The 13932-nt window shown below is 42.1% G+C and overlaps 1 protein-coding gene across 5 annotated transcripts in view; it reads right to left on the bottom strand.

Moving 5' to 3' along the window:
* asic1b (acid-sensing (proton-gated) ion channel 1b) overlaps positions 1 to 13932 on the bottom strand; it is a 192132-nt gene that overhangs the window by 20915 nt on the left and 157285 nt on the right. For all 5 annotated transcript variants that reach the window (XM_061831770.1, XM_061831769.1, XM_061831767.1 and 2 more), the window contains 2 exons: positions 4727 to 4877; positions 2853 to 2980 (listed from right to left, as the gene is read on the bottom strand). In XM_061831770.1, the coding sequence (XP_061687754.1) occupies positions 2853 to 2980; positions 4727 to 4877 (279 nt within the window). The remainder of the gene's footprint in view (positions 1 to 2852; positions 2981 to 4726; positions 4878 to 13932) is intronic.

Genomic DNA, 13932 nt, shown 5'->3' with positions numbered 1-13932 from the left:
AGGAGTAACTTTGCAATCATTACCAAAGAACAGACCGTGAAACTAACTGCTAAAAAGGAAAGCAAGCAACATAATTGATTGAAAGTCCAATTGCATACACAAGTTTTACTGCTGCCAAAACATTCCCATTTTGTAGTTATTTAAATTTAAAGGATGAATCATTTTACAGTGTTTCAGTTTAATTTTACAGTGGCTTTACTTATTTTGATTAAAAAATCTTGCTAAAAACAAATTTTAAAATCAAGAAAAGGTTTTTATGTGAGTAGGACACAGGCTACTGGTGCTAAAGTTGTCTTCCAGACCTCTCAGAAATTAGAAATATATATTTTATTTGAGATTTTACATTCACTGTGCATCACTTTTATGCATGAAAATATCAATTAGGCAGTAGCTTTCTTTTCCCCACGTTTTTCTGTAATCATGCAAGAAAAACAGCTAACAATCTAACTAGCTCGCTAACTAAGAAACAGCCAATCTAAGTTGCCAACTTTGTAAAACCCAAGAAAGCCTGGGCTAGTTAGTGCAAAAAACTACTAATAAACTGGCTCACTCACAACCTATCAACAAATTATTTGACTAACTAATTGACTAAGCAAACAACTGACCAGCTTAGTCGCAGGCTAACTGTTCAAGTACCTAAAAGCAGTGGCTGAACAAAGTACAGAAAATTATATTGAAAAAATATCAAACTAGCTAAAATTCTATCTTAGTAAAGAAATCATAATCTAGAAACAACTTATTTATAATTGGTTAACCAAGGAAACAAACAAGGTAAAAGACTAAGTGGCTAACTATACAACAACAATTGGTGATCTCAGTAGCTAATCTAAGTAGCTCGCTCAATAACAAAGTAACTACCGGTAAACAAAAAAAAACAACAACACCGCTTGCAGAGGCATCCAGGCTTTGCCAGCAATATCGAGCACTAACAGTGCCTCTAGACTGCGGGGATTTGGAAATATATAATTTATGCTGACATTTTGCATTCATATTGAATGTTTGCCAGAGCTTTGTGGAAAGAAGCATTAGGTGGGCAATAAAGGGTTAGCGATAGCAACTACGGTGTTATAAACCAATGTACCATGAAAGTGACTCTTATTGTGGATGTAATTACATACTGTTGCTTTTCGTTATTGATCTACCTTGATTTGGATTTTCATTGTTCACTTCTTTTGCTCCCTCAAGTTCACTTTAGTTAACGGATGAACGAATACCTTGTCATGTACGTCGTTGCTTCTCATGCATTTTTCATTCCAGAATTTCCAACTGAGTAAAAATGTCTGGACAAACTGTTTCTTTTGATTTTTTTTTTTCTCGTTAGTTCACTTATTTGCTGTTTTGCCCCTGACGGAAAGACTGTAATTGTATCATATTAGATTCAATAACGAACATAAAATATCACTTTTTGCAATGCAAAATACATTGACAATGCCTTATGCTTGTAATGAAAGCCACAGAGGGCGTAACCGCATGTTTGAATGTTAAATGAGTGCGGGTTTTAAAAGCTCAGAGGATTGTGTGATACGAGGACAGAGCAGAAAGATGCGAACAGATGGTTGTGTGGCAGGGGAGGGTGCGCAAGGTGCGGGTGTGTACTGCGAGCGGTGCCGGGACCCCCGCCAGGGCTACATCAAGCGTGTCTTGTGGCAAATGCTCCAAAAAGAACCCTGAAATTCATCACGAACATTAAACACGTTTATGTGGCTGATAAAATAAATGCGACGATGCCAAAAGGTCTAACATGTCTGAAAAACTCGAGAGAAAATCCTTTAATCACTGCCGTACCTGGAATGTAATGGCTAAAAGTGAAACTACGTTTCTTAATCCACTCCTGTGTCACCTCCGTTTACAAAATTACATGAAAATTGTATCAAAATGTTCATTTTTGTTAAATATAGTGGAACTTTGCTATTCACAGTGGATATGGACCAGTGCAGACCATGAACTAACTAACTAACTAACTAACTGGGAATAGTTAATGAACCAACAATCTCACAGAGAAATCTAAAACAACTTATCAACAATTTGAGCAACTAACTAACTAACTAACTAACTAACTAACTAACTAACTAACTAACTAACTAACTAACTAACTAACATAATGGAACTTTGCTATTCACGGTGGATATGGACTAGTGTAAGTCGTTAACTAACTAACTAACTAACTAACTAACTAACTAACTAACTAACTAACTAACTAACTAACTAACTAACTAACTAACTAACTAGGAATCGGTAATGAACAACAGTCTCGCTAAGAAATCTGAACCAACTTAACCAACCATTTGACCACCAAACTTTGGTCAACTAACTAACTAACTAACTAACTAACTAACTAACTAACTAACTAACTAAAACCAGATGCTGCACTGAATAGCTCACTAAATAAATGATCTAACTAACAAAGGTTATTTGCTAACTACTGTACCTAACAAACTAGTAAATATTCTAACAAACTGGCTGACTATTTAATACTAGTTGATGAATTAAAAAGCTCACTAACAAATTCACCTACAGACAGATAAAACACTTAACCAACCAGGTAACTAATATGCAAAGTAACAAGCAAGGATCAACTTACTAACAGAAACGGTTATCCACGTACAAAGGAGCTGCAATGAACAAAATAGCTCACAAATGCGTTATATCCAACCAACCACCAACCAACCAACCACCAACCAACCAACCAACCAACCAACCAACCAACCACCAACCAACCAACCAACCAACCAACCGGTCTCCTTCCAACTCAAATAACTAGCTAACTACCGGACACTAGTTAGTCAACCAACAATGTAGCTAACCAGCTAACTGAACAGTAGTCAATCGCTCCTTTTTTGGCCCAGACTTACCCGTTGTTCCTGGCAGGAGACAAAGGTCTGGAAGCCCGGCGCCACCCCGAAGCCCAGCTGATCGATAAACGGTGGCTCCTCCTGCGTGTGGATCTGAACCTTGATGCCGGCTTCGAACGACGTCTCGTCTGCAACGACGACAGAGCGTGTGGATGCGGAAAAGAGATTCATTGATGAATGCGTCAATTGAAGCTTGCATATAAATTGCGTTGTCTGTGGTATATTTCCAGTTTAACCTACAAACATAGGCTGTACTTTGCATTTGAAATCCACATTTTGTGTTTCCTCAATGAGATAAAGCATAAATAACACTTGTTTTATTATTATTATTTTTTTTTTCATTATTGAGACATTTATAGTGAGAGAAGCGGTGTACTGTGGATGTTTTTCTTTTCTTTATTTAGCTGCTAAGAAAATCCCGAGCAGAGCAGCTGGGATTCATTCATGTGTAGGATGTCTGCTGCCTGGTGCATTTTCCGCGCTGCTTGATGCTCGTTATCGCCTTCTAAGTAAAAGTGCCGGGCTACTTTCAATTAAAGAGCTCAGCAACATGCACTCATATCATTACGGACAGTTACAAGCTTAATTAAAATAAACACCTGCCTCAAATACTGTAGAAGCCTGAATCACTGTCATGCTCTAGATGTCAGTTTCAGTTAACATATTATATGTAGATTGCAAATAGCTAACTAACAACCGAACAAGCTAGCTACGTAACTAACAACCAGTTAACTAAGCAAAAAAATGACACTAACTAAACTAAAATGACAGTAACAAATAAGATAACAAATTAACAAAAAAAATGCTAACTACATAACATTATAAAATTAGCTAACGAAAAAACAACTTAATAATTAACCAGACAACAAATCAACACGCTAACAAAGTAACAAGCAACCTAGAGCTGAATAACTAGCTCACCAATAAGCTCACTAACAAACTAGTTAAATAACCAATTAATTAAAAATCAAGCTAGCAAACAAAAAAAGCTACCTAGCTACATAACTTCCAAGAAGCTACCTAGCTACATAACTCCCAAGATAGCTAATAAATAAACGAAAAACTAAACAAATAGCTCACCGACTAGCTCACTACTGTATTTACCAACTAGTTAACAAATTAACTACATAACTAAGTAACATTAAAAACAACTAACTAGGTGAGCTCTCACCAACAATCTTGCTCAGTAAGAAACTAATCAAGCAACCAAAACAAACTAGTTAACGGGATTTAAATGATAAAAACAAAAAATTATAGTTAAAACACACACAACTAGCAAAGTGACTACTCAACAAAATAACAAACAAGCTGACTAACAAACTAGACGATGAAATAAAGCACTACCTTACTGAACTAGATCAATGTGTTTTCTGTGGTGCGTACCCCGTGTGTGTGTGTGGGTAATACATTGAAAAACAAACAAAAAAAAAAAAAACAGGTGACGTAAGGCAGGAAGGCCATTCACGAGCGCCGGACCACTAATGGAAGATCCTGCCACCTCCATTGATTTTGTGTCTGATGAATGGTTCTCTCTGTTTGGGAATCATGTGAAGCGCAAGCTGTGCATACCACTGATGAAGTTGTGTTGCATTGAAATCCAGTGGATCCATTTGTCTTCATACGAGCAACTCGCTCGAGAAATGAGTTGAGATTCGAACCCGTAAACTCATTTAAAGCTACCGTAGGCGTGACAGATGCTATTGCATATACAATTTAGAGGTCCCCACCTCATCTTAATTTTGGGCTGCATCTGGCTCTAAAACCTCTGACATGGTGAAAACGCTTATCTGAAAGGCAGTCCATCAAAACTCCCTCATGTAATTAGGCGTATATTTTGTAGCTGGATAGTCTGAGGCAATTTGGAGTACGCTTACCGGTCTCTCCCCACACGGGCAAGTATTCGTCCTGCTGGATGTCCAGCATCAGTTCCAGACCGTTACCCATGCCGCCCTTCATCGTCAACAGCAGCGGCCGCCCGTCCTGGCCCGAGTTGAAGGTGTAGCACTTTCCATAACGTGTGAAGATCTGACAAAAACAGAAAAAGACCAAAGACATCATTCTAGGGTCCAGTCATAAATAACAATAATAAAATAATACACAAGACTACGTATACTTAGAGTGCACCAAATTCTAGTCGCCACAGTGAAAAGCACAGCTGTGACCTTTTGGCCAAACCATGGCTGCCAGTCAACTAATGGATGTATAATTGAATAGAACAGACATTAGGAAATGGAAAGCGATGGCCTGCGTCCAGGATGCAACGTATGGTATTTGTGAGCCTCGTATTAAAGGATCCACTCTCGCCCGCTAACCAGTTAACCTTCACGGTGACATTCAAATGAAGGAAAAGTTCATCCAAATACGGAACATTCATTTTATGTCATTTATTGTATTCGTGGATGACCCTGCCCGCCCGCAGGCTTCTCCCCTGGAGGATCCATGCCCGAGGTTGAACTCAAAGTTGCCCATTTTGGTTAGAAGTCATCATTTTAGACAAATTCTTTGAAGGATTTTTCCACATTGAGCCCCAAGCAGCGAGGAAAGAATCATCTTTTGGGGTGACTCAACCTGCCAAAAAAGTCACCTTATTTTTGCGTGTGTATCCTGGTGAGAATGGACATTTCCGACCAGTCAATCAATAGCTCGTACAATAATAGCCAATCAGATAGCCGCATTGTCTTAACCCCTGGCATGACACGCCCCTCTTGCGGTATTGTCCCACAAGCAATGCTGGTTGTTAGGAGTGTGCGCTTGGAAAAGTTAATGTTATGAAGAAAATGGTCCTCAGATGCGCTTGGGGAATGTTCAATTTCGATGAAAGATATCCTGCTAGGTTACAAGGGGCCTGCTTGATTCATTTTCCAAAGCCTAAAACACAGTTGACGAAGTGTCTACGATGGATTAAGGCTCGCGGAAGAGTTCACGTACAACTAAATGTGAACAATATCAACAAACACAAGGCTGTATGTTCGAAGGTAAGTGAGAGAGAAGTATCCTCTCTGAGTTTGATTGAATTATTATCAGTGCTTTATACATTTCAGGAGAAAATTCATTTTGTTAGTATATCACTGAAGCCTGTAATGTTTTATGCCGAAGTGTCGCGTTAATGATATGTAAATGCGCGATGTCATGCAAGAGAAATGTCTATTTGCCTATTTGTATCACATCGGACTTTTAAAACAGAGGACTGGGTTCCATTACGAGCCAGGTCAAATGAACACCCACCCACTCACTTATAATGACTACAATGATATTATTCATGATCTTTCCAAGTAAAAAGTACTCACCCTGCTTTACATGCGCAGTATGATTCCACTATTTTATCCTGTTGGATTTCAATATGAAGTTTGTGAGTTTGCGTCAAACTTTTTCCAACATTTCGGTGTCACTCTGACATTGCGTCCCGCTCCGTCCAAAATCTTAATTCCTGGTACGTATCCTTGCGTGAAATAGTTGAGACCTCTCTGCAGAACTCTCTTGGACAGGTCTGACACATTTGGCCAAAAACATACCCCAATATTATCTGGAATACGCGATAGAGAATCGCCTTCAAACGTGTTCTGTTCAATCGCCATTCTGGAAGCTTGTGGGACATGGCTAAGGGGGCCAAGCTCAAGATGGCCATTGGAAAGGTCCATTCACGTCCCCTGGTTCATTTTATTTTGAAGCTTGGCCATAAAAAGTGGCAAATAAATGTGCTTCTGTGGTGCTCAAAATGTCTAAAAACAAACCAATTTTTGGAAGGGACCAGTGGAGGGCTTATAGCGAATTACTCAAATGTCACGTCAAACATTGCAGCTCTATGAACTCAAAAAATCCAATTCTGTCCACTGAGGGGCAATAGATTTCTTGATAGGACGTGGCTTCATAAAAGCAGTTGAGACAGAAATTAGCCCAAGAATATACGAGCGATGACCTTTCAAGTCGATCCAGAGTGTCCGGCGTCGAGCCGACCTCTCGAGCGGAGGCGGATACGCCACATTGATTTTAACGCCCTTCAAAACGCTCCTTTCACCTTCATCACATCGCCGTTCAGCATCGCCCTTTGCGATATTTGCGGCGGAGAAATCTGGTGGCATCTCACCTGCTAATTATGCTTTACAAGCCCACAAAGGCGGTGGGATGATCTGAATGGAAAGCCCTCGGCGTCCAAAACAAACGGCTCATTTGTTTAACAAGCAAACAATTATCAAGGACGATATCACCGCTGCCTTTGTCAAAAAGACACAGAGAGACGACGCTGATTATTCTCAAGATGCCACTTGCGCAATAAAGAATAAGAAGAACGTGAATATTATTTTAAAAATTTGCAACATCGAAAATTTGAAGTCCGGACTATCGTTTTCTGAAAGTCTCGGATTTTTCTCTCGGCAAAATTTTATTTGGTCCGGAGAGGGTTAATGATCATCCATTCGTCCATTTTCTTTGCCGCTTTTCCTCACAAGGGCCTATCCCAGCTGCCAACAGGCAGGAGGCGGGGGAGCAATTTAGAGTGTCCAATTAATGTTGCTTGTTTTTTGGGATGTAGGAGGAAACCGGAGTGCCCACCCGGAGAAAACCCATGCAGGCACGAGGAGAAGCAGGCGGGGCCGAGATCGAACCCGGTCCTCAGTACTGTGAGGCCAACACTCTACCAGCTGCATCACCGTGTCACCCAATATTTCCCAAAATTTGCAACCCCTCTTGTGACTTTTCATTAAAAAAAAAAAAAAAATGATTGGGGCTAGGCGGCACGGTGGCTCAGCTGGTAAAGTGTTGGCCTCACAGTTCTGAGGTCCCGGGTTCAATCCTGGACCCGCCTGTGTGGAGTCTGCATGTTCTCCCCGTGCCTGCGTGAGTTTTCTCCGGGCACTCCAGTTTCCCCCCCACATCCCAAAAACTACTCTAAATTGCCCCTAGGTGTGATTGTGAGTGCGGCTGTTTGTCTCTATGTGCCGTGCGATTGGCTGGCGACCGGTTCAGGGTGTACCCCGCCTCCTGCCCGTTGACAGCTGGGATAGGCTCCGGCACTCTCCGCAACCCCCGCGAGGATAAACGGCAAAGAAAATGGATGGATGGACGATTGGGACCAAATCCAGCAACTTTTATGGCATTATTGGAGACTTGGCATCCGGATTGCAAATCAATGTCACTTGCGCAAAGGTACCAATTAAATTGAATACAAATTACATTTTCCATAGGAGAATTTTCGGCACAGCGTTTAGGTTCCTCTTCTGCAGGTAAAAATAAAGATTACCTTTTACCCGTAATCATCCTCCCAGTGGGCCACCTGTGCAAACATGATGATAGCGTGGAGACTAACTTCAGGGTAGGCCCGCGTTGCCGTGGTAACCGTCTGCATTGAGTCAAGTGTAACAGCGGCGGCGGAGGGGGGGGGGGGGGGGGGGGTGACCTTGGAACGGGAAGCAGCGCGTCTTTATTGAGAGCTTTCTTCGCAACGTGGCAGCCTATTGAAAAGTTCACCCAAGGTCCCACAAAGCGGGGGGCGGGGATAGGGGTTTACCTTACAATCAAACCAATCACAAAGGCGTGTGTGACATTTCCGTTATTGCGCAAACCCCAAAAAGCTCGAACGTGATACTCAAAGAAAAGCTAAGTCGCTTAGACGAAAACGGCTCGACTAAGCTCGCGCTTATCAATTTAGCATAGAAGTTGACCAAATATTGTAATCCCTCTGCAGCTTTGTTTACAAATCCTACGTCGCGCTAACATTGCACACGCAGCCTTCATTTAGACCGACTGTATCAGATGGAGCCCACCGGCGTGATAAAACATCAGGCGTCATCGACCCATTTGTGTCGCCGCAATAAAAAAAAAAAGAAATTGCTATCATCTTGGCTGAATAATTCACAGACTGACAGCCTGAGAGTGTTGAGACCGCCCTGGGTGACGAGTCTCTGCGAGAGCGCCACACATAGACACAAGACCCCCCCTCTCCACAAAACGCAATCTCAGTCCCTGCCACCGATATCAAGGGGAATGCTGGGCGCAAAATAAATATATAAATGCAGTTTTGACTGTCACACAAAAGACGGCGACGAAAAAAACACCTGTGGGAGACGATCTGGGTTGCACATAGATAAAGGCGCCTGTCAGCGGGTGTCAGTTCATTGAGTAAGAGACACATCCAGTCGCCCAAATAGATCAGATCCATCTCCAAAAGAAAACGCTTTGAAGCAGACGTGCTTTTCGTTTCCAATTTGAAAAGGTCCGCACACTTTACATTCAGTAATTTGATGCTTACCGAATTCAGCCGGTTTTGAGGAGGTGGTCCTCTCTAATGCAAATGAGCAACCACACAATACGTCCTCCGCCATTATTGGGCCAGCTTCGGCTTTGGCTATGCTTAATTTGGAGGCGAGCAAGCCTGCAGGGGGATGAAAAATCAGCAGGCATGAAGCCACCAAAACGATGATTTGAGTAGAGTGTTGCATTCATGCCAGGCTAGCTAGTAGCAGTGTAACAGTAATGAACAACCCATGTATTCCCCTTTCAATTAGGTGAAACACCACAGCTGCCCCTCACACGCTGTCTTGGGTCAACCGTCGAGACTTTCAAGTTCCTGGGAATTACAGTCTCACAGGACCAGAAATGGGAGCCCAACCTCAAGTCCATCCTTAAAAAAGCTCAGCAAAGCATGTACTATAAATACTGCGGCTTCTGAGGAAGCGTGGCCTGCTACAAGAGCCGCTGAGACAGTTCTACACAGCAGTCATCCAATCAGGACTGTGGACCTCCATCACAGATCTGGTTGGGGGCTGGCCCAGAAAAGGACAAACTCCGACTGCAACGGAACTCAAAACTGCTGGATTGTTGGCACCACCCTACCTACCCTTGAGCACTTGTACGCCACCCAAACTAGGACAAGAGCAGGCAGGATCCTGTAGAGCTTATGAAGGTAATGTCACCATTTTTACTGGGCCATATTGCTCGTCAAAAAGAACTGCTCGACATTGTGGGAGACGTTAAACCACAGGAGAATTTTTACAATGCCCGAGACCTGTTGTACCGTTGGTTGTCACAACAGACAACACACATATTCAAAGAGATCATTCTATGATATATCAGCTGACAAGACGGGAAAAGATCGATGGATTTCGGCAATTAAAGGTGATGGACGGTGCCCAACCAAATACACGCGACTATGTAGCGATCGCTTCTTTTCAAGTAGGAATTATTCTTCTCAATCTCAAAATCCCAACAAGTATTTATAATGCCAAGTTGGCTCATTTGAGAGCAATGCATAAAAAAAGACAGGGAGTCGTTTCCAAAGTACACGGAAGCGTGTTGCGGCCACACCTTAAACTTTGGTAAACCTCTTCTTTTTTTCAAATCAAAGTTAATGAATGAGAGTTTGTGTAAAACCAGAGGTCATCTATTTAAACATTGGTATTTGTATTAAATCCTAGCTGAAAGGATCGATGGATTTCGGCAAAGGTTAACGTGTAGCTGAACACACCCGTTGAGAACAGGTCTAGCAACAAAGTATTTGTATGCGTCCAGACTTTTCTACGCTATCGCACTCTACTCTAAATCTCGACGACTTACTCACCAGATCCATGTGTAGATCCAGTTGTCCAAGACAAGTGGAAGCGAATTAACAGTCCAATTTCTTATCGGCGAAAACATCGACTTAAGCATTAAATATGGGTCCTTTTTTCCATGTACTTTCGTGTATTATCACCTTCTAAATGTTTAACGGTATCAGACAAAACTCTGGGCTTTGTGCTATTAGACATATTTTCGTGTCGTCTCCAACCGACTTATTACGGAACAATGCTCTGTTTGACCGGCAATATGGCCAGTCACGTGATTTCTGTGATGACGGTCCACAAGCTCTATTGGACCTCTTTTCCCAATTTTCTGCCTTGACTTTATCATATTCTGCCGGGCGAAATAAAATTATAAATTCAAGATTATTTGTCTACTCACTGCAGTAGTCTGACCAATCTGTTGTTGACCAATATTAGCCTCTCGTACCCGATTAGCATCTGCACCATTTGCACAATCGACATTGTCCAAGACTAGCGCACGACTAATCCCTTTAAACTGCATACAATCCTTGATGCCTTGACACCCGTTGCCCAACGGTCATTTCCCCGAACTATCGCTCCAATGGGCCTTCTAACTGCTTTAAATGCTCGAAGATTCCATCCTTTGCACAACTGTGAGTTAAAAAAAATAAATGCCGTCGTACCGGAGACAAATTCCTTGGGTGTTGTTTAAACACTTGGCCAATAAATATGATTCCGATGTTACTATGACACTCGGGCAATTGTTTAACAAATTGATGGAAAGTTGAGGTCATTTCAGTTTTACTTTTCACAAGTCCACTCTATAAAATATAGCCGATAAACATTTACGGACAAACAGTTGATGAGCAGCTCAGCAATGAGTCACACACGATTTGTATTTCCCACAGGGGCTGGTAGGAGAAAAACAGGGCCATTAAATAGAATGAATATTCCGCTTTTATTCATCAGGTATTTAGAAAGACCTCGACAAAAGTGTGGCTGCATTCAAATTGTAATGATTTAAAAAAAAAAAAAAACACAAAACACCATAACCTTTTATGATGATAACAGTGGCTGCCCGTGATTAATGGGGAACCTTGTTTTGTGAATTCTAAGCTCGTCATTTCTCTTCTGGGACTTCACCAGAGCGGCCCTGCAGGACTGCAAAGTTCAAAAGAAGCCCAAAAGTAAGAAAAAAGATTAAATATTGTGCTTGTACTTGGCCTCAAAACACAAGTTTGTTCCCATTTGGCCTGCGATTGCCTGGAATTCCACTTTGGTCCACTTCTGGAAGCCTAATGAAGTTTTGCTGCTGCATATGGCGCCTCCGGTATGTGCTAACAAGCGTTACAATTATGCTCGCTTACTCGCTGTGAAAATCCAGATGCAATATTTTTGGTAACCCTTGTTAACAAAACAGAAGCATCAGGGAAAAAAAAATGTCGGCAAACTTATTTGGCTCCAGTAAAACCCACGATCTTAATAAAGTGCAGCAGAAAATGAATGGAGGGATAATAAGGTCGTCACTTCATCAAATTGAAGAACGAGACACCATTTCTAGAGGAGCAATAAGATTTTTGCATCCTTATTCGGTCTGTCAAATTTGTTTTTCTCCCCGTTCATCTGTGAAACAGATTAAAGAAACACAGCATCCAGTATCCAGGATACATCGTGAATTTCAAGTTATCCGAAGAAGGCAGGCCTTCGATGTACCTCGATGGTGCCGACACCGCATTTGACGACGTGTCACAACAAAGTCATCGTCGTCGATTTAGTTTTTCTCCCCACACTGATGTTTGTGTTATTTTGGGTCAGTAGAAAAGTTTGCTGGTCCGTGATGAATTCACTTCATGCGTACGGCAGCAAGGCGGCCTCTATACAACGACCGTAATTTCCGGGCTATAAACTGCAATTTTTTTTTACACGCTTTCAACCCTGCGGTTTATGCGGCGATGCAGCTAATTTGTGCATTTTTTCTAACGGCCACAGGGGGGCACTCGAGAGGAAAAGGTAAGAGTGAGACCGGTGGAATATATGTGCCAAGGAAGTGACCTTTACCGGTCCGGCCCGGTTAGCGCTGCGCTAGCGTGTTACTGCCGTGTCTCAGTGATTTTTACCGGTATGTTTTTTTTTAACTGGTCCTGTTAGCGCTGTGCTAGCGTGAGTGCTAAAGCTGAGACTGGGACCGCCGTTTACAAGGTGAGTGTTGGTAATATAAGACCTAAGATGTCATGGTTTGAAATCACGCATGGCACAGAAGGTTCCCCTACTTAAACCAACACATGTCAAGGCCCGTCTTAAGTTTGCTAGTGATCGTTTGGATGATACAGAGGCATCGTGGGAGAAGGTTTTGTGGTCAGATGAGACCAAAATGGAACTTTTTGGTCATAATTCCACTAACCGTGTTTGGATGAAGACGAACGATGAGTTCCATCCCAAGAACACCATCCCTCCTGTGAAGCATGGGGGTGGTAGCATCATGCTTTGGGGGTGTTTTTCTGCACATGGGACAGGACGACTGCACTGTATAAAGGAGAGGATGAGCGCGGCCATGTATTGTGAGATTTTGGGGAACAACCTCTTTCCCTCAGCCAGAGCATTGAAGATGGGTCGTGGCTGGGTCTTTCAACATGACAATGACCCGAAGCACACAGCCAGGAAAACCAAGGAGTGGCTCTGTAAGAAGCACATCAAGGTTCTGGCGTGGCCTAGCCAGTCTCCAGACCTAAACTCAATAGAAAATCTTTGGAGGGAGCTAAAACTCCGTGTTTCTCAGCGACAGCCCAGAAACCTGTCTGATTTAGAAAAGATGAAGAAGAAGAACTGGGCCAAAATCCCTCCTGCAATGTGTGCAAACCTGGTGAACAACTACAGGAAACGTCTGACCTCTGTAATTGCAAACAAAGGCTACTGTACCAAATATTAACATTGGTTTTCCTCAGGTGGTCAAATACTTATTTGCAGCTGTATCACACAAATAAATCGTTAAAAAAAAATCATACACTGTGATTTCTGGAGTTTTCTTTTTAGATGATCTCTTTCACAGTGGAAATGCACTTACGATGAAAATTTTAGACCCCCCCGTGATTCCCAAGTGGGAGAACTTGCAACATAGCAGGGTGTTCAAATACTTATTTTCTTCACTGCACGTATGAAATGGTATTTCCTTTACAAATGTACTGGGTGAGGCTTATAACCAGGTGCGCTCTGTAGGACGGGGATTACGGTATTCATAAATCATTCCATGTCCTATTGCCATTATCAGGGTTGACTCCAAATAATAAAGAACTTCAACATTCGCATCAACTGAGGCAGAATCACAGAAAAATGAAAGAATAAAAACAAAATCCTGAACTGGAGTCTCACGATATTCGTTCACTTGACTCGGACGTGTTTGAATACGCGTTTTTTTCGTGTGACCCGATTGGTTGCATTTGGTGCAGAAAGGGAAAATTCAAAACTTAAAAGCATATTTGACAGACTCTCTTCATCTTAATACAGCACGGCAGAAGACGGAAGGGAAATAATCCATCAAAGTGAGCGAGTGGCCGCAACGCAGACACAAA

The sequence above is a fragment of the Syngnathoides biaculeatus genome, chromosome 10 (assembly GCF_019802595.1).
Source record: "Syngnathoides biaculeatus isolate LvHL_M chromosome 10, ASM1980259v1, whole genome shotgun sequence".
NCBI lineage: Eukaryota > Metazoa > Chordata > Actinopteri > Syngnathiformes > Syngnathidae > Syngnathoides > Syngnathoides biaculeatus.
The sequence above is the reverse complement of the archived record's forward strand: the minus strand, read 5'-3'. Positions and strand labels throughout refer to the sequence as shown.